Consider the following 21,902-nt stretch of genomic DNA (forward strand, 5'->3'; position numbering starts at 1 on the left):
TTTTTTCTTGCGTTATGCGGGCCTCTCACTGTCGTGGCCTCTCCCATTTGCGGAGCACAGGCTCCGGACGCGCAGGCCCAGCGGCCATGGCTCACGGGCCCAGCCGCTCCGCGGCATGTGGGATCCTCCCGAAACGGGGCACGAACCCGCGTCTCCTGCATCGGCAGGCGGACTCTCAAGCACTGCGCCACCAGGGAAGCCCAATCCAGAAGTATATTAAACAATATGATATTATGACCAAATAGATTTTACCCTAAGATTGCAAGGATGGTTCAACATCACTGTCATTGACCACACTGACATATTAAAAGAGAATAGGCCAATAGATGCAAAGAAAACAGTAAAATTCAATACATATTCATTTTTAAAAGGGGAAAAAAAATCCTTAAACTAAGATTAGGGACTTCCCTGGTGACGCAGTGGTTAAGAATCTGCCCGCCAATGCAGGGGACATGGGTTGGAACCCTGGTCCAGGAAGATCCTACATGCCACGGAGCAGCTAAGCCCATGCGCCACGAGTCCTGAGCCCATGCACCTAGAGCCTGTGCTACGCAACAAGAGAAGCCACTACAATGAGAAGCCCACGCACCACAACGAAGAGCAGCCCCTGCTCGCCGCAACTAGAGAAAGCCCACACTCAGCAACGAAGACCCAACATAGCCATACATAAACAAACAAACAAACAAATAAATAAATAAATTTTAAAAAACAACTAAGATTAAAAGGGAACTGTCTTGAAGACCTAAATAGACATTTCTCCAAAGAAGACGTACAGATGGCCAAGAGGAACATGAAAAGCTGCTCAACATCGCTAATTATTAGAGAAATGCAAATCAAAACTACAATGAGGTATCACCTCACACCAGTTAGAATGGGCATCATCAGAAAATCTACAAACAACAAATGCTGGAGAGGGTGTGGAGAAAAGGGAACACTTTTGCACTGTTGGTGGGAATGTAAATTGATAACAGCCACTATGGAGAACAGTATAGAGGTTTCTTAAAAAACTAAAAATAGAATTACCATAGGATCCAGCAATCCCACTACTGGGCATATACCCAGAGAAAACCACAATTCAAAACAACACATGCACCCCAGTGTTCATTGCAGCACTATTTGCAATAGCCAGGTCATGGAAGCAACCTAAATGCTCATTGACAGATGAATGGATAAAGAAGATGTGGTACATATATACTGGACTATTAGACATAAAAAGGAACGAAACTGGGTCATTTGTTGAGACGTGGATGGATCTAGAGACTGTCATACAGAGTGAAGTAAGTCAGAAAGAGAAAAACAGATATTGTATATTAACACATATATGTGGAATCTAGAAAAATGGTACAGATGAACCGGTGTGCAAGGCTGAAATAGAGGCACAGATGTAGAGAACAAGCGTATGGACATGAAGGGGAGAAAGTGGTGGGGGGTGGGGTGTTGTGATGAATTGGGAGATTGGGATTGACATATATACAGTAATATGTATAAAATGGATAACTAATAAGAACCTGCTGTAAAAAATATAAAATAAAATTCAGAAAAATAAAAAAGGAACTGTCTTGGGCTTCCCTGGTGGCACAGTAGTTAAGAATCCCCCTGCCAATGCAGGGGACACGGGTTCGATCCCTGGTCCGGGAAGATCCCACATGCCATGGAGCAACTAAGCCTGTGCACCACAACTACTGAGCCTGCGCTCTAGAGCCCGTGAGCTACAACTAATGAAGCCCGTGCGCCTATAGCCCATGCTCCACAACAAGAGAAGCCACCGCAATGAGAAGCCCACGCACCTTAATGAAGAGTAGCCCCCGCTCGCCACAACTAGAGAAAGCCACACACAGCAACAAAGAACCAAAGTAGCCAAAAATAAATTAATGAAATAAATAAATTCATATAAATAAAAGGGAACTGTCTTAACTTGTATATAAGACTTGATGCCTTATATTCTCTTGAAGCTATCTACTTCATACGGGAAGTACAGGACTGTTCAGGAAATGTCATACTTTTTGGTGAAACATCAGGAGCATTCTCATTCAAGTCAAAAATAAGATAAAGATATGGTCACCAGGGCTTCCCTGGTGGCGCAGTGGTTGAGAGTCCGCCTGCCGATGCAGGGGACATGGGTTCGTGCCCCGGTCCGGGAAGATCCCACATGCCGCAGAGCAGCTGGGCCCGTGAGCCATGGCTGCTGAGCCTGTGCGTCCGGAGCCTGTGCTCAGCAACGGGAGAGACCACAACAGTGAGAGGCCCGCATACCACAAAACAAACAAAAAAAAAGATATGGTCACCAATACTGTTTGATCTTATACTGAAGATCCCAGCCAGCATACTAAGTCTGGAAAAAAAAGAGGTGTATGGATAAAAAACAAAAAGCAAACCAAATTTTAGTTATTCACAGGCCATGTGATAATCTACCCATAGAGCCTAAAAGAATCAAATGACAAATTACCAGAACTTAGAATGTTTGCAAGGTAGCCAAATATGAGTTGCAAACTTAAATAACTTACCTTCCTCTAAACCAGCAATAAAATAGTTAAACGTACAAGAGGACAAAATCCAGTTAACAAAAGTAACAGTCATAAAACTGACATTAGCAATCAAATTTACCCATGAATAAACCAAAGATGTGTAAGATCTCTTTCACTTTGTAAAATACTATTAAATAATATAAAATTAATAAATGGAAAGATATAATAATTATTACTTGATGTGAGAACTCAATATTATATACAGGCGATTCTACCAAAATTTAATCTTTAAATTCAAATTAATCTCATTCAAAATTACAATGGCTTTTTAAAATGAAACTGACAAGCTGACTCTGAAATTCACTTAGAAGAGTAGATTTGTAAGTGTAGTGAAGATGGTTTTAAAAAGAACAAAGATGGGTATATTTTCCTTACCAGTTTTGAAAACATTATAAAGCTGTAGTAATGAAAAGGTGTGTTAATGGTGCAGGAACAGATAGTGGAACAGAAGAAAGTCCAGAAACAGAGCCACGTTTACATGAGAACTTTGAGATGCCTCTTTTTTTCATGTAAATGGCTTCCTGGTATTTCTGAGATTAAAAAATCATAGTGTCAAAGGAGAGTGAGTAGAGAGTTAGTTATTAGTACATTTCCAAAAGTAATAAAGCTACTTTAAATTAGTCTTTCTTATACTCAAAGTAGTACTTACATTATTGGAACTTTCCAACTTTTCTCTAGATGTTGATTCTCATAGAAAAAACTAAGAACATAACTGGTGTTATACATTAAAGGAAGATCTTATCATTACTTAATGTCTCATTGAGACCCAAAGTAATATGTCTAAAATAAGATCATTTTGATCACTTTTAATGGGTATTTGTTTTTATCTTAGGACTTGCAGTTACAGGTCCTCCTGGGCCCCCTGGCTTTCCTGGGGAAAGGGGCCAGAAAGGTGATGAAGGTCCACCTGGAATTTCCATTCCTGGATCTCCTGGACTTGATGGACAGCCTGGGGCTCCTGGCCTTCCAGGGCCTCCAGGGCCTCCTGGCCCTCCTGGCCCTCACATCCCTCCCAGTAAGCTATAGTGTTTTCCTGTTAAGTTCTATTGTTGTTTTTGTTTTGTCTTTATTTATAAGTGAATCTAGCTGAAGGTTGACATCATTCTTTGTATTTCTGATAGCTAAATATTCTTCCACTGCTTCTACTTTTGATTTTTGGTGATTCTTTGATATTTAGATTTGTTCTTCAAATTAACACTAATATTATATCTTCCTTTTGTTTATAGGTAGTTGTATTAATGCAGAGAAATAACTGAAAATAGATCTCTTTTTTTCCCTAACCTATCAGACTTTCTCTTTGCTGTCTTCTGGATATTTTACAAAAATTGGCTTGCTGTTCTTGTTTTATCTTATCTCAGGTGATGAGGTATGTGAAGCAGGCCCTCCTGGCCCTCCAGGATCTCCAGGTGATAGAGGACTCCAAGGAGAACAAGGAGTGAAAGGTTTGATTCCCATATTCCTTCATCCTTTGAAATCATCAGCAAAATCCCCTATATCCTCCATCCTACCTCAGCCACTCACTCCCATGGTCATACCCCAAGACCACACATTACCAGTAGTGCACACTTCCATATTTTGATTTCCCGAATCTCATTTTGTGACCACTACATCCTATCTTTCTAGCTTATTACCTCTAATAACCTGACTCCAACATTACTTCACACTCACTAAAACCTACCAACTTTGACTGTCCCTCAACCTTTTGATGCCCTTTCTTCTCTCTTAACCCAGCTTAAATTCCATAATCAATCTCATACATAAACTCTTGACACCTTTGCCCTCCTCTCCTGCCATTATACTCACTTCAAACAAAAGCACAGCCCTGGTAATTCCAAATTACCACCTCTTCTGAGCCTGTGCCTTCTCTCTTCAAACTTCTAACACCTCCTCTTCCATTCTTATTTTAGGATTCTGACTTTGCTTCCTCCTCCACTGACCAGTTGAAGCAATAACAAGAGAACTTTCACAGATTGCCGCCACCACCACATTTACCCACCTCTTTGCATCTCGCCCCTATATTCTGCCTTCCTGCCTATTATTGCTGCTCCTATCTAAAGCAATTCATCTGTTTGTACAAGATTCAGTTTCCTCTTGTTCTCCCCCAAAAATTCATTCCAGAAATTCTTGTCACTCCCATATCATCAATTTTCCCCTTTTACTGGATCATTCCCAGCAGTATACAAATATGCTTTTTTCACCCATCTAAAAATATTTTATCATAATCCCACTTCCCCTGCCTGATACTACGCCATTCCTCTGCTTCCATTTGGAGCAAAACTCTTCAAGAATTTTCTACTCACTGTCTCTAGATAACTCTACTCTCATTTTCTCTTAAACATACTCCTCAGCCATGTGCCGCACAGCGGCTGGGCCCGTGAGCCATGGCCGCTAAGCCTGCGCGTCCGGAGCCTGTGCTCCGCAACGGGAGAGGCCACAACAGTGAGAGGCCCACGTACTGCAAAATACTCCTCAGGACTTCACTCCCCTCCCCCCCACCACTCCATAGATGCTGCTTTTGTCAAAGTCATCAGCAGCCTGTTCACTGCCAATTCAAATATCAAGTCTCAGTCCATTATTTCCTTGATTTTTCCATTCTTTAACATTTTCTTCACTTGGTTTTCAGTATATTATTACATGCTCTGTTTTTCTTCCTACCTTCCTGGCATATCGTATATATTAGATATAGATATAGGTATAGGTATGTCTCTCTCTATATATAGATATGTCTCCTCCTATATATAATTTGTCTCTATATGCATATCTCTCCGTATGTATATCTATTACCTCCCATGTAACTACTGTCTAAATCAAAATATAGAACGTTTCCAAGACTCTAGAAGACTCTCTTGTGTATCCTAGTCAGCAATCCCAAAGGTAACCACTGTTGTATCCTCAATCAAACAGTTTGCCTAACTTTGAACTTTGTATAAATGGAATCATACAGTATGGGCTGTTTTATGTCTTAATATTTTATCTGGTTTCTTTTGCTTAATATTATATCTGGAGGTATATCCATGTTTTGTTTGTAGCAGTATTTTTTCACTGCTCTTTGGTATTTCATTGAATGAATATTCCTATTCATATTCATCCATTCTAATGTTAATGGACATTTGGTCTGGGGCTGTTATGAATAAAGCTGCTATGAACATTCATATATATATATATATATATATATATATGACTTTATTTAAGAGGATGTCAGCTAATGAAGATGGTAATGACACTACTTCTAAGAATTTATAAATCCAATGAACGTAGGACATAAGCATTCATTTCTGTTGTGTAAACCTGGTAATGGAATTGCTGGGTCATAAGGTAGATGATGTATCTTTGATTCCATAGATACCACCGAACCATTTTACAAAGAGGATTTAATTTCCATTTCCCTCACAACTTATTGATGCTGAGCCTCTTTTCTTATAGTCTGTGCATTCTTTTTGTAAAGTACCTATCTTTTTCTATTTTAATTGGGTTGTTGGATATATGTATCACAAATATATTCTCCCATTCTGTGACTTGCTTTTTTACTCACGTCTTTTCTTGAACAGAAGTTGTTAATTAAAAGAAGTCAAATTATTAATGTCCTCTTTTATGGTTAGTGCTGTTTATGTCCTGTTTTAGAAATCTTTGCTTATCCCAAGGACCTGATGATATTCCTCTATGTTTTCTTCTAAAAGCTTTATCGTTTTTGCCTTTTACATTTTGACCTTTGATCTGTCATGGAGTCATCCTTGATTCCCTTCTTCTTTAGAATTCTATATATGATCCATGAGAAAACCCTATTGGTTCTACTTTCAAATATGTCCAGAATCTAACCAATTCTCATCATGTTCATTGCTGTCACTCTGGAATGAGCTGCTATCTCTCCTAGATCACTTCAGCAGTAGCCACTTATGTGTTTACCCTGTTTCCATCCTTGTACTTAGATTACATTATTAACATAGCAACCAGAGTCATCCTTTTAAAACTTAAGTCATATCATGTTGCTTTTCTGTTTAATTTCTTCTCCTAGATTCTCATTTCACTCACAATAAAAGCCACAGTCTTTGTGGTGGCCTATGTGATATTTTATGATATGCCACTTGTTATAACCTGTTAACTGTCTGACCTGGTTCCCCTTCCTCACTGTACTCCCACAATCTGTTCTCCTTGATGTTCCTTCTATATGCCAAACATGGCTACTCTTTCTACCTGGACTGCTCTACAGTCGTTATGCACGTGCCATGTCCTTTAAGTTTTTTTAATCACGTGTCATCTTCTCAATGAGGTCTTATCCTGACCACCCTATTTAAAATTGCAACCTGCCACCCACCCCTAAGCATATCCAATTTCACTTACCCAGCCACTGGTAGAATGTAAACACTGTGAAGGTATGGATTTTGTCTGTTTTGTTTATCAGTGTATTACAAACTCCTCGAACAGTGCTTGGCACATAGTAGGTGCTCAGTAAATATTTCTCAAGTAAATTGATTCTAGATATAGGCTTCTCCAGCTACACTGTTTGGTAGGAATATTGTCCCTTAGTGCTAACTTCTTTAGAACCTATCTAAAGAAGGTATATGTACCCCTTCAAGTAAAATTTGTTTTTTATTATGGTTTTCTCTAGGTGACAAAGGTGACACCTGCTTCAACTGTATTGGAACTGGTGTTTCAGGGCCTCCAGGTGAACCTGGTTTGCCAGGTCTTCCAGGTCCCCCAGGTAACACATTCTTCCTCAGGGCAACCTTAAAAATATTTCTTGGCTAGATATTAGTGAGCTTATAGTTTTAAATGATGCCAGTGTCTCATTTTATGACTAGTCACTCACATCCATAAATAATTAAATATGAAATGTCACTATCTGCTATGAAATAAATTATGCTCTTGTTTCCAGTAGCTGAAGCTACCAACATTTTCTATTAAAGAATTTCAACAGTATTACTCCAGGAAAATTATCTTCCTTATTTTCCATATGGTGAGGAAAATAACTTATACAGAGTCAGAGTTCTGTATTCCAGAAAACTGGGGAAAATGTTCATAATACCTGGCCCCTGAATATGGTTTTCAGTGGCCAAGATTCTAGTCATTGGGATGTATCACATGTTGTCATTAAGAAACGGTCTTCTACCAGAGTTTGGCAATCAACTGCCAATATTCCTCTTTATTTTTTTTTTAATTTTTAAAAATTAAAAAAAATTAAAATGTTCTTTTAAAAAAAATTTTATTGGAGTATAGTTGATTTAAATGTTGTGTTAGTTTCATGTGTACAGAAAAGTGAATCAGTTATACATATATCCAGTCTTCTTTAGATTCTTTTCCCATTATAGGCCATTACAGAGTATTGAGTAGAGTTCTCTGTGCTATACAGTAGGTCCTTATTAGTTATCTATTTTATGTATAGTAGTGTGTATATGTCATTTCCAGTCTCCCAATTTATCCCCCTCCTCCCTTACCCTCCTTGTAGCCATAAGTTTATTTTCTTCATCTGTAACTGTTTCTGTTTTGTAGATAAGTTCATTTGTACTCTGTTTGTAAATTCCACATATAAGTGATATCATATGATATTTGCCTGCCTCATTCTATATATAACTCCCCCTTCCCCATTCCAGCTCTTTTACTCAACTGCCTCTTGGGGTTTCCCAGTATTATATTCTCTTGAAATCACACTTCATGTCTGAGTCAGTCAGGGCTGAGAATAGATACCAGATCTCTTACCTTTCTGTCTAGTGTGTCTGCCAAACACACATTTGGTGTTTGGAAATAGATTTTCAGCAAGTCTTATAGCTGCCCCTAGAAGTTAATCATCTAGCCTTGTACTTCCAGTCTAGTGGTTTTCAAACTTGGGAGTGTATCAGAATTACTTGGAGGCCTTGTTAAAACCCAGATTCCTGGGTCCCACCCCCCCAAATTTCTGATTCAGTAGACCTGGGGTGGAGAGCCCAAGAATTAGCATTTCTAACCAGTGCCCAGGTGATGCTGACGCAGCTGGTCCAGGGACCCATTTTGAGAGCACTGCTTTAGTAATATTTCCTCTAGTCTTTGAGCACCAATCCTTTTTCATAAACCAAATTTTAGGGAATGACAAACCAAAGAAAGAACTGGTAGGAATCTAGGAAAATTGTTTAAGTAAGAACAAAGAAAGATACACAGACTTTGTCCTTATCTCCTTCTCACCTTGGCAATGGGGTGGTTATAAGAGCAGAGCATTTCTGTGCATAGTACTTGGTAGCTGTGAGCTCTGAGAGGCTTTGGAATTGGAAATACCTAAGGATACAATGCTGTATGTACCAGGAAATCTTAGCTTTACCTAAAAGAAAGGATGATCTCCTCACCTTCAGAGCGTAGAATAGAAAGATCAAAATGTGACTTGTTAAATGGGATTGAATGGCATTCTTATTTTTTAATTAATTAATTAATTTATTTATTGGCTGTGTTGGGTCTTCATTGCTGCACATGGGCTTTCTCTAGTTGTGGCGAGCGTGGGCTACTCTTTGTCGCGGTGCGTGGGCTTCTCATTGCGGTGGCCTCTCTTGTTGCGGAGCACAGTCTCTAGGCGTGCGGGCTTCAGTAGTTGTGGCACGCAGGCTCAGTAGTTGTGGCTCACAGGCTCTACAGCTCAGGCTCAGCAGTTGTGGCGCATGGGCTTAGTTGCTCCACGACATGTGGGATCTTCCTGGACCAGGGATCGAACCCGTGTCCCCTGCATTGGTGCATTGGCAGGAGGATTCTTAACCACTGCACCACTGGGGAAGTCTGGCATTCTTATTTTAAAACTTGACTTCCTGACTTGCTGATTTTTATATGAGCTTTGTCAGGATTTCAAGCTCAAAGCTCACATTACTCTGTGTGTGTGTGTGTGTGTGTGTGTGTGTGTGTGTGTGTGTGTGTGTGTATTAGGATCTCTTGGTTTCCCTGGACAGAAGGGTGAAAAAGGACACGCTGGTGCAACCGGTCCCAAAGGAGTAACAGTAAGTTTTGAGTATATCATATAACAAAAGAAGTAGAAGAAACCCATTTACACTTTGATTTTCACTTGTGGATATATATAAAAGAAATTTAGTTTTCTTATTATGATATATTTGATTCTTTCACTCTCGCTGACTCATATGTCTCACTTGACTCATAGCTTGGTACACTAAATGTTATTGGGCAGGTTGATGGGATAAACTGGAGAAAGTATTAGAAAAAAAGAAACTGAGTTTCTTTTTCTCTTTCTTCTTTTTCCCCTCTTTATTGCCCCTGCCCCTGCCTTAGGGCATACCAGGAGCTCCAGGCGCTCCAGGCTTTCCCGGACCTAAAGGTGAACGTGGTGACATCCTCACTTTTCCAGGAATGAAGGGTGACAAAGGAGATTTGGGTTCTCCTGGAGCTCCAGGGCTTCCTGGTTTACCTGGCACCCCTGGACAGGATGGATTGCCAGGACTTCCTGGCCCCAAAGGAGAACCTGTGAGTTGCTTTGATATTCTTGGTTTTGTCATGTCAAATTGTTAGTGATGTTTCCTAGGATAGGCCTGGTGCTGAGATGAACATGTAATCAATGCTTAAAAGAATGTGATTATATATAGTAATGGTACATTGTTATTGACTACATAGGGTTTCTTTACAGTTCTTTTCTCAGTGGTTTTATTGATTATTTCTGCTTAACCTACTGCTATATTGAGTAATATTTTCTATGACTAGGTAGGCAGGAGGTTAAGCTGCTTATGGGTCACTGTGAGGTTCCCCTTTTCTTATCCCACATAGCCTTGTCTGGGTTTTTTTAGATTGGACAACAAAAGACTAATTTGGTTTTTATATAAAGTAAGCTTAGAGATTAGTGGGAGTAGATGGCCATGTGAAATGTGCCATGGAGCCTACAGATTGAAGATAAATGAGTAGATTCTTATTTTGTGCACAACACACAGCACAGGATATTTAGGTAGAAAGTGCTATTTTATTAAATGTTAGCTAGGCTGTAAACTTCTTGACTTCATGAACGCAGAGATTTTTGCCTGTTTTTCTTCTTTGCTTTATCACCAGCACCTGGCACATAGTAGGAACTCAAAAATATTTGGTAAAAGAATGAATAAATAGAGTGATCACACATACCACCCCATAATAACACACACTTATGCAGTTTTTAAGAATTACTTATGGCTGTATCATTTCTCTAGTTGTACTTAGTAATACCAACCTACAGATAGCTGTTATATCTATATGTTTCTGTATTAAAATTTTCCCTTTTCAGGGTGGAATTGCTTTTAAGGGTGAAAGAGGTCCCCCTGGGAACCCAGGTTTGCCAGGTCTCCCAGGAAATAGGGGGCCTATGGGCCCTCTTGGTTTTGGCCCTCCAGGCCCACCAGGTGAGAAAGGCATACAAGGTGTAGCAGGAAATACAGGCCAGCCAGGAATACCAGGTGAGTTTACTATGGTTGTTTTGTTTTTAGTTCGGTGCTTAAAAGCAGAAACGTATTTATTATCTTTTGGCCATTCTTGGCTTCCTTTTATGAGAGTTGTGTTTCTGTCACCATTTATATTTGGGCTTTTCAGAGCTTCTTAGCAGGGAAACATAATGTGTGTGTGTGTGTGTGTGTGTGTGTGTGTGTGTGTGTGTGTGTGTGTTTTAAGAGGGGCTTCTCTTTAAATTTTTTGACTGTATTTATTGTTACTGTTGTTGTTTTTAAGTGCATGATATATATAATGTACATGATATATATAATGCAAAGTTTAACAAATATAATGGAAACACACATAACTACCACACACGTCAAGAAACACAACATTGCCAGCATCCTCGAAACCCCTATCCTCCTCTCTCTGTTCTTTCCTGATCATAATCCCCTTCCATTTCTCCAAAGGTAAACACTGTCCTGACTTTTGCATAATTTCCTTCCATATATAGTTTTATCACCTAGATATGTATTCCTATCAAAGTACTTTAATTATGCTTCTTTTTGAGTGTTATATTAATGGAAGCATAGGGTAAGTATTCTTTATGTTAACTTTGTATATGAATATAGCATATTCATTTTCACTGCTGTACAGTATCGCACTGTGTGTGTGTATGTGTGTGTATCACAGTTGCTTTATGCATTCTATTGTTAATGGACAGTTGGGTTATTTATAGTTCAGGCCTATTATGAATAATGCTTCTATGTGCATTCTTTTATATATATTTCTGGTATATATGTGCATACACTGCTCTGTGACAGAGATCAGCAAACTACAACTCTGGCCCTCCACATGTTGTCATAAATGAAAATTTTATTTGAACACATCCACAGCCATTCACTATTGTTTATGCTTGCTTTTGCACTTCTACTGCAGAGTTGTTGTTGCTACAGAGACCAGATGGCCCACAAAGCCTAAAGTATATGCTGTCTGGTCCTTTACAGAAAAAATTTGCCAATCCCTAGGCTAGGGTATATATTTAAGATTAGCATTCTTGAGGCATAGAATAAATACATCTTCAGCTTTACTAGATAATTCCAAACTATGTCCAAAGCAATTGTACCAATTTATCCTCCCACCAGCAGTATTAGAGGTTTCTTGTTGCTCTATATCCTCATAAGTATTTTGTATTGTTAGACTTTTTCATTTTTGCCAGTCTGTTGAGTGTGATATATCTCATGGCAGTTTTATTTTATATTTCTCTGACTATATTAATGTTTACCACCTTTTCATATGTTTGTTGACCATTTGAATTTCTGTTTGTGAAATGTCTATTCAAGTGTTTTGACCATTTTCTCTTTTGGATTGTTTCTTTTTCTTATTGATTTGGAGGAATATATGTGGGTGTGTGTGTGTGTGTGTGTGTGTGTGTGTGTGTGTATATTATTTGTGTTAGTTCTTTATTAGCTATTTATTTTGCAAACTCTTAATTCACTGTGGCTTGCCATTTTCACTCTCTGTATGGTGTCTTCAATGAACAGAAATCAATTTGACTGTAGTCAAATGTATCAGCCTTTTCTAACTCATGGTTAGTGCTTTTTATGTCATGTTTAAGAAATCCATCTTTGTCCTGAGCCTACTTCAAATTCTTATTTCAATTAATGAGAAGTAGTTGTACTTGGACTTTACACACATAAAACCTTAAAGTACCACTAGTTAACCAAAAATGAGTATTTTTCTTTTGACTTACATTTAGAAAATATTTTATAGATGCCTAATATTTTTATAGATACCATCTTCATGGAAACCCTTAAAACTGTCATCTACTTTTCTCTTTGAAATTTCATCCTTCTGTTTAGTATCTTCCTTGAAAGTATATATAGGACTGTTTTTCTCGTGGATTTTTGTTAGTTTGAATTTTTAGAAGATTGTAAGTACTTTCTTTTTTTTTTTAATTAGTGGAGATCTTTAGTCAAGTGAACACTTCCCATTCACTATTAATTCCCACTTGTTCTTAGGTCCTAAAGGTGATCCAGGTCAGACCATAACACAGCCAGGGAAGCCTGGCTTGCCTGGTAACCCAGGCAGAGATGGTGAAGTAGGTCTTCCAGGTATGTGAGGAATTTATTTGACCATGTCTTCAACACTTGTTGGTTTCTTTCTTTGGCTACTCCAAAAAACTGCTGTTTCTCCGTAGGTGAACCTGGACTCCCAGGCCAGCCAGGCTTGCCAGGTATACCTGGTAGCAAAGGAGAACCAGGTATCCCTGGAATTGGGCTTCCTGGACCACCTGGTCCCAAAGGTATGTAGGACTGGGTAGCAGGCAAGGTAGGTTAGCTGGTTAGTATGATATTATTCTTTGATATAGCTCACACAACAGATAAAGTATACTTGTGCAACTTTTTTCTATGTGCAATAAAGAATGTAAGGGAAAAGTCAAAGCATGTGTGTACTATAGTTTCATTGTCTTTAGGTAAAACATTCCAGACAAGAAAATATCTAAATCATAGATATGCAAAAATGATATACAAGCTTTAAATATCACAGTAATTATTGTCTTTTGTGTTCACCACTGTATTTTCAGGGCTCAGAAAAGTCCTGGTATATATTAAGTGCGCAATAGATATTTGTTAAATGAATGAATTGTATTAAACAGAAAACAGATTCATTGCACACATATATCCAAGTAATGTTTTATCCTAAAACATGTTCTCTTGATTTACTGAAATTTTTAGTGCTGTTGCTTCAGTTATGCTTTATTCTTCACAGAATTTCTTTTCTCATGAATGGCAAGAGTGTGCATTGGTCTGAGATCAGTGCATAAACATGTCCTTACTCGTTTATACTAAATGACTTCAAAAGAGTCATATTTGATTTTATGTGTATATTTGTGTATAATATCTGTGATTTTTTTTACATCTTTATTGGAGCATAATTGCTTTACAATGGTGTGTTAGTTTCTGCTTTATAAAAAAGTGAATCAGCTATACGTATATCCCCATATCTCCTCCCTCTTGTATCTCCCTCTCACAGTCCCTATCCCACCCCTCAAGGTGGTCACAAAGCACCGAGCTGATCTCCCTGTGCTATGTGGCTGCTTCCCACTAGCTCTCTATTTTACATTTGGTAGTGTATATGTGTCCATGCCACTCTCTCACTTCGTCCCAGCTTACCCTTCCCCATCCCCGTGTCCTCAAGTCCATTCTCTACGTCTGCATCTTTATTCCTGTCCTGCCCCTAGATTCTTCACATCCATTTTTTTTTAGATTCCATATATATGTGTTAGCATATGGTATTTGTTTTTCTCTTTCTGACTTGCTTCACTCTGTATGACAGTCTCTAGGTCCATCCACCTCACTACAAATAACTCAATTTTGTTTCTTTTTATGGCTGAGTAGTATTCCATTGTATATATGTGCCACATCTTCTTTATCCATTCATCTGTCGATGGACATTTAGGTTGCTTCCATGTCCTGGCTATTGTAAATAGTGCTGAAATAAACATTGTGGTATATGACTCTTTTTGAATTATGGTTTTCTCAGGGTATATGCCCAGTAGTGGGATTGCTGGGTCATATGGTAGTTCTATTTTTAGTCTTTTGAGGAACCTCCATACTGTTCTCCATAGTTGCTGTATCAATTTACATTCCCACCAACAGTGCAAGAAGGTTCCCCTTTCTCCACACCCTCTCCAGCTTTTATTTTTTGTAGATTTTTTGATGATGGCCATTCTGACTGGTGTGAGGTGATACATCATTGTAGTTTGGATTTGCATTTCTCTAATGATTAGTGATATTGAGCATCCTTTCATGTGTTTGTTGGGGATCTGTATATCTTCTTTGGAGAAATGTCTATTTAGGTCTTCTGCCCATTTTTGGATTAGGTTGTTTGTTTTTTTGATATTGAGCTACATGAGCTGCTTATAAATTTTGGAAATTAATCCTTTGTCAGTTACTTCATTTGCATATATTTTCTCCCATTTTGAGGGTTGTCTTTTCATCTTCTTTAAGTTTTCCTTTGCTGTGCAAAAGCTTTTAAGTTTCATTAGGTCCCATTTGTTTATTTTTGTTTTTATTTCCATTTCTCGAGGAGGTGGGTCAAAAAGGATCTTGCTGTGATTTATGTCATAGAGGGTTCTGCCTATGCTTTCCTCTAAGCGTTGTATAGTGTCTGGCCTTACATTTAGGTCTTTAATCCATTTGGAGTTTATTTTTGTGTATGGTGTTAGGGAGTGTTCTAATTTCATTCTTTTACATGTAGCTGTCCAGTTTTCCCAGCACCACTTATTGAAGAGGCTGTCTTTTCTCCATTGTATATTCTTGCCTCCTTTATCAAAAATAAGGTGACCATATGTGCGTGGATTTATCTGTGGACTTTCAGTCCTCTTCCATTGGTCTATATTTCTGTTTTTTGTGCCAGTACCATACTGTCTTGATTACTGTAGCTTTGTAGTATAGTCTGAAGTCCAGGAGCCTGATTCCTCCAGCTCCATTTTTCTTTCTCAAGATATCTTTGGCTATTCTGGGTCCTTTGTGTTTCCATACAAATTGTGAAATTTTTTGTTCTAGTTCTGTGAAAAATGCCAGTGGTAGTTTGATAGGGATTGCACTGAATCTGTAGATTGCTTTGGGTAGTATAGTCATTTTCACAGTGTTGATTGTTCCAATCCAAGGACATGGTATATCTCTTCATCTGTTTGTATCATCTTTAATTTCTTTCATCAGTGTCTTATAGTTTTCTGCATACAGGATTTTTGTCTCCTTAGGTAGGTTTATTCCTAGGTATTTTATCCTTTTGTTTGCAATGGTAAATGGGAGTGTTTCCTTAATTTCTCTTTCAGATTTTTCATCATTCATGTATAGGAAGGCAAGAGATTTCTGTGCATTAATTTTGTGTCCGGCTACTTTACCACATTCATTGATTAGCTCTAGTAGTTTTCTGGTAATGTCTTTAGGATTCTCTATGTATAGTATCGTGTCATCTGCAAACAGTGATAGTTTTTCTTCTTCTTTTCTGATTTGGATTCCTTTTATTTCTTTTTCTTCTCTGATTGCTGTGGCTAAAACTTCCAAAACTATGTTGAATAATAGTGGTGAGAGTGGACAACCTTGTTACTGATCTTAGAGGAAATGGTTTCAGTTTTTCACCATTGAGAACGATGTTGGCTGTGCGTTTGTCATATATGGGCTTTATTATGTTGAAGTAAGTTCCCTCTGTGTCTACTTTCTGGAGGGTTTTTATCGTAAATGGTTGTTGAATTTTGTCAAAAGCTTTTTCTGCATCTATTGAGAGGATCATATGGTTTTTCTCCTTCAATTTGTTAATATGGTTTATCACATTGATTGATTTGCGTATATTGAAAAATCCTTGCATTCCTGGGATAAACGCCACTTGATCATGTTGTATGATCCTTTTAATGTGCTGTTGGCTTTTGTTTGCTAGTATTTTTTGAGAATTTTTGCATCTGGGTTCATCAGTGATATTGGCCTGTAGTTTTCTTTCTTTGTGACATCTTTGTCTGGTTTTGGTATCAGGATGATGGTGGCCTTGTAGAATGAGTTTGGTAGGGTTCTTCCCTCTGTTATATTTTGGAAGAGTTTGAGAAGGATAGGTATTGGCTCTTCTCTAAATGTTTGAAAGAATTCGCCTGTGAGGCCATCTGGTCCTGGGCTTCTGTTTGTGGGAAGATTTTTAATCACAGTCTCAATTTGAGTGCTTGTGATTGGTCTGTTTATATTTTCTATTTCTTCCTGGTTCAGTCTCAGAAGGTTGTGCCTTTCTACAAATTTGTCCATTTCTTCCAGTTTGTCCATTTTATTGGCATAGAGTTGCTTGTAGTAATTTCTCATGATCCTTTGTATTTCTGCAGTGTCTGTTACTTCTCCTTTTCATTTCTAATTCTGTTGATTTGAGTCTTCTCCCTTTTTTTCTTGATGAGTCTGACTAATGGTTTATCAATTTTGTTTATCTTCTCAAAGAACCAGCTTTTAGCTTTATTGATCGTTTCTATTGTGTCCTTCATTTCTTTTTCATTTATTTCTGATCTGATCTTTATGATTTCTTATCTTTTACTAACTTTGTATTTTTTGTTCTTCTTTCTCTAATTCCTTTAGATGTAATGTTAGGTTGTTTATTTGAGATTTTTCTTGTTTCTTGAGGTAGGATTGTATTGCTATATACTTCCCTCTTATAGGTACTTTTGCTGCATCCCATAGGTTTTGGGTCATCGTGTTTTCATTGTCATTTGTTTCTAGGTATTTTTTGATTTCCTCTTTGATTTCTTTAGTGATCTCTTGGTTATTTAGTAGTGTATTGTTTAGCCTCCATGTGTTTGTATTTTTTACGGATTTTTTCCTGTAATTGATATCTAGTATCATAGTGTTGTGGTTTGAAAAGATACTTGGTATGATTTCAATTTTCTTAAATTTACCAAAGCTTGACTTGTGACCCAAGATATGATCTATCCTGGAGAATGTTCCACGAGCACTTGAGAGGAAAGTGCATTCTGTTGTTTTTGGATGGAATGCCCTTAAATATCAATTAAGTCCATCTTGTTTAATGTGTCATTTAAAGCTTGTGGTTCCTTATTTATTTTCTGCAATTGTTTTTAGATCACTTCCAGAATTATGTAGTAGATCTTTTATCATACTCTATCCAGATGTAAGCAGAAGAAAAGTTTCTCTGCATTTTTGTGTTGGATTCATTCCTTATTTTTAGCTCTGTCTCGTTGGTCATAGCTTTAATTTTCCTTAGAGGAGCATATCTTCCACACACATTAGCCCTATATGACAATAATAGGGGACCATATGGTGATTGAGAGAGAATATCAGGTATTTGTAAGGCTTAGTCTGAAGTAGTCATCTAGAATGTCATTGTGGTTTTACCATCTTACTGTAGTCACTAAGCATGATTGAATAGGATTGAAAATGTGGGTTTGGGAGATTGGGTATCTTTCTTACAGTGTCTTCTCTTTGGAGATTAAAAAATGGCTTCTAATTTTACAGGTTTCCCTGGAATTCCAGGACCTCCAGGAGCACCTGGGACACCTGGAAGAATTGGTCTAGAAGGTCCTTCTGGGCCACCAGGCTTTCCAGGACTGAAGGTCTGAGACATTTTAATTTATTTTTTCTTCTTTTTCTATTCCCCCTACCTTCCTTAGCCTTCTCTATTTTGATTTAGACATCATCCCAAGTCTTTACTATATAAATAAAACTTAACTTATTGTAATTTTATTTAAAAATATTTAATTTCAAATACTTTTTAATAGTCCAAGGGGTCAAATTTGAAGCAAAAAAAAGAAGTTTTTGAACCTGTTTAGAGTGACTGGTTATATGATGAGATGAGACGAGAGAATACAATCATCAGCTTCCCCTGTGCTTTTCTGTAGTACCATCATTCCATTTAATCTCTGTCCATGCCTGTGTGATGTTTGGTTGAAATGGTGTTGAATATCATGCCAAGTACTTCTCATATGTTTCCCCTCTGTCCCAATTCCATCCCACATACTTAATGCAAATCATTGCTATCGAGTTAGTACTAATAATGGTACTGTGTTTGAGTTGGTTTCTATTCCTCTTACTACATTTTAGCTAATGTAAAACTTTCCTTAGTCAGTCTTCAGCAAACTGCCATGGTATGTAATTATCCTAACTGTTCCTATATTTTCTCTGTGTTTAATTAATTTAAACTTCCTGTGTTTTTATGATTACTATCAATAACTTTTTTCCATGGGAAGAAAAATTGACCATGGCCACAGTTTTCATGAGAAATCACTTCTCTATTGATTGTTTTTATTTTATTATTAACCTTTTCAAATGAACGCAAAAGTAAAAGGAATAATACAGTGAACTTTCATATATCCATCACTCAGATTCCAGATTATCAAGATTTTATCATATTTGCTTCATCTACGCTTTTTTTCTTTGCTGAAGTATTTTAACCCAAAGTCTCAATACTGTGTCATTTCACCTATAAATATCTATACTTCAGTATTCATCTTTAAGTAAACAGACATTATATAGAAATCCCACAATTCTTTTATCATACTTAGTCAAATTTAAAATAATCATCTAATACAGTACCCAGTCTGTAATCATATTTCATCACTTCGGTTCTTTAATCTCACGCTGTCTCAGTTATTTCTTTCTTGTCCTGAAACCAGACCAAATAATTCAATTTCTTTTACTAAGCCCAGTTTCCTATCCTTCCAGATGTTCTGTCCTGCATGCCAATTACTTTTCATTTAATTATCCTACTCCCTTTACCATGGCGGGGGGGATATTACCTTGTATTTTCTGCCTTAAATTCTCTGTAGTAAACAGTAAACACCAAGAAAGTCATGGGAGTTTTTGTTGTGTTTTATCATGTGTATGCTCAAGGGAGAACCAGGATTTGGGCTACCTGGGCCACCTGGGCCTCCAGGACTCCCAGGTTTCAAAGGAATAATTGGTCCAAAAGGGGATCGTGGTTTCCCAGGACCTCAAGGTCCTCCAGGACAAGCTGGCTTGGATGGGCTACCTGGACCAAAAGGTATGGAGGCTGTTGCTACTTCTCAATTTGCTTTTAAATTTATAGAAATTGAAACTGTTGTGACAGTTTATGGGTGATAATCCCAATTAACTAGAAAGCCTATGCTGCCACTCTGTCATGGCTTTTTTTTTTTTTAATCCTCCATTGGTATATGTTGTGTTTTATTTCATTGTATAGATGATACAATCATATATGTATTGAAGTAACACTTTTGTAAGTCTTCCCTTTACCCCATATCCATCCATTATGTTCCTCCCCATCCTATATGTAGCCATTTTTTAGTTACTTATTTATCCTTCTGTTGTTCCTTCATACAAATACAAGCCAATAAGAATATATATATATATATATATATATATATATATATATATATATAGTTTAACATCTTTATTGGAGTATAATTGCTTTACAGTGGTGTGTTAGTTTCTGCTTTATAACACAGTGAATCAGCTACACATATACATATATCCCCATATCTCCTCCCTCTTGCGTCTCCCTCCCACCCTCCCTATCCCACCCCTCTAGGTGGTCACAAAGCACCGAGCTGATCTCCCTGTGCTAAAGAAGAATAAAGAATATATATTTTTTTATTTCCTACCTTTCTCAAAAGATAGAGTACTACCTTTTGCACTTTACTTATTTCATTTAACTTTATATTCTAGAGAATCCTCCATGTTAGTACATAGAGATTGTGATTTTTAAAAAATAGTTGTCTAGTATTGAATTGCTTGGGTATGCCATGTTTTATTCTACCAGTTGCTAGTTGCTAGACTGTGTTTTTGGCAATATTTACTTATTAGAAATAATGCCACACTGAATAATCTTGCATCCATGTTATTTCATGTATGTACAGGTGTAATGTTAGAATAGAGTAATAAAAATGGGTTTTCTGAATGGAAGGGCAAATGCATTTCTAGATATTGACAGATTCCTCTCCATTTGTACCTTTTTACACTCCCCCCAAAAATGTATGGGTGTGCTTGTTTCCCCACAGCCTTGCTAAATGGGTATGTTGATAAATTCTTGGATTTTTGCCAAACTGTTGGAAACAAGTAGGTATCTCAGTATAGTTTTTTAAACATTTTATTGTGAAAAATCTCAAACACGCAGAAAAATTAACAAGAATTGTACAGTGAAAACCCATCTATCTACCACCTAGATTCTACAATTCACATTTTATCTCTCTGCCAACATTTAATTTTTTTTTCCTTTGGGGTACGCGGGCCTCTCACCGCTGTGGCCTCTCCCGTTGTGGAGCACAGGCTCCGGATGCACAGGGCCAACGGCATGGCTCATGGGCCCAGCCGCTCTGCGGTATGTGGGATCCTCCCGGACCAGGGCACGAACCCGTGTCCCCTGCATCAGCAGGTGGACTCCCAACCACTTAGCCACCAGGGAAGCCCCCAACATTTAATTTTTAAAATTCTTTTATATAAAGCAAAGTAGAAAGAATTTTACAGTGACTACTATATACCCACCACTGATATTCTACTATCAACATTTTACTGTGCATGATTTGTCACATATTTGTTCATCCCTTTCTCCTTTCACTGACTTATTTCTAATGCATTTCAAAGTAAATTACAGTAGCAATGCACTTCTCCCTAAATACTGCAGCATGCGTGTCTATGGTTGTTGTTTTTCTTTTGATACACTACCAAATGTAAAATAGATAGCTAGTGGGAAGCAGCCACATAGCACAGGGAGATCAGCTTGGTGCTTTGTGACCACCTGGAGGGGTGGGATAGGGAGGGTGGGAGGGAGGGAGGCGCAAGAGGGAAGAGATATGGGAACATATGTATATGTATAACTGATTCATTTTGTTATAAAGCAGAAACTAACACACCATTGTAAAGCAATTATACTCCAATAAAGATGTTAAAAAAAATGAAATGTGCAAATCTTAAGGGTACATTTTCTGGATTTTAACAGGTGCATACTCCTGTTTAACCGAACCCCTATCAAGATATCCCAGAAATTTTCCTTTTGCCCCTTTCCTCAGTCCTAACCCCGATATCCACAGTGGCAACCATATGGTAATGGTTTTTTTCATCAAAAGTTAATTCTACCTGTTCTAGAAATCCTTTGGAATTATACGGCATGTACTTTCTTTTTAAGGCTTCCTTCACTCAGATTATTGTTTTTGAGATTCATTCATGTTGTTGTGTTTATCAGTAGTCCTTTATTTCTTTTTAGTGAGAATTTCATTGTATAAGTATACCAAAGTTTGTTTATCCATTCTCTGTTGATGGACACCTGGACTGTGTCAAAGTGTTTGGCTATTATGAGGGAAACTCTTAAGAACATTCTTTTACAAATTTTTTTAATGGATATGTGCTTTCATTATGCTTGAGTAAATACCTAAGAGCAGAATTGTTGGGTCATAAGACAGGTGCATGTTAGTTGTATAAGACATTACTAGACCTTTTTCAGGGAACCCTTGTACATTGTTGGTAGGAATGTAAATTGGCACACCCACTGTAGAAAGCAGTATGGAAG

The 21,902-nt window shown here is 37.7% G+C and overlaps 1 protein-coding gene across 2 annotated transcripts in view; it reads left to right on the forward strand.

Annotated features, from left to right (window-relative positions):
* Positions 1 to 21,902, forward strand: part of COL4A5 (collagen type IV alpha 5 chain) — a 230,567-nt gene that overhangs the window by 145,035 nt on the left and 63,630 nt on the right. For both annotated transcript variants that reach the window (XM_007463668.1, XM_007463667.1), the window contains exons 20-29: positions 3,358 to 3,540; positions 3,884 to 3,967; positions 7,132 to 7,224; positions 9,402 to 9,472; positions 9,759 to 9,950; positions 10,732 to 10,900; positions 12,893 to 12,985; positions 13,072 to 13,176; positions 17,879 to 17,976; positions 19,253 to 19,403. In XM_007463668.1, the coding sequence (XP_007463730.1) occupies positions 3,358 to 3,540; positions 3,884 to 3,967; positions 7,132 to 7,224; positions 9,402 to 9,472; positions 9,759 to 9,950; positions 10,732 to 10,900; positions 12,893 to 12,985; positions 13,072 to 13,176; positions 17,879 to 17,976; positions 19,253 to 19,403 (1,239 nt within the window). The remainder of the gene's footprint in view (positions 1 to 3,357; positions 3,541 to 3,883; positions 3,968 to 7,131; positions 7,225 to 9,401; positions 9,473 to 9,758; positions 9,951 to 10,731; positions 10,901 to 12,892; positions 12,986 to 13,071; positions 13,177 to 17,878; positions 17,977 to 19,252; positions 19,404 to 21,902) is intronic.

This window comes from Lipotes vexillifer, unplaced genomic scaffold (assembly GCF_000442215.2).
Source record: "Lipotes vexillifer unplaced genomic scaffold, Lipotes_vexillifer_v1.1 scaffold1267, whole genome shotgun sequence".
NCBI classification, from domain to species: domain Eukaryota; kingdom Metazoa; phylum Chordata; class Mammalia; order Artiodactyla; family Lipotidae; genus Lipotes; species Lipotes vexillifer.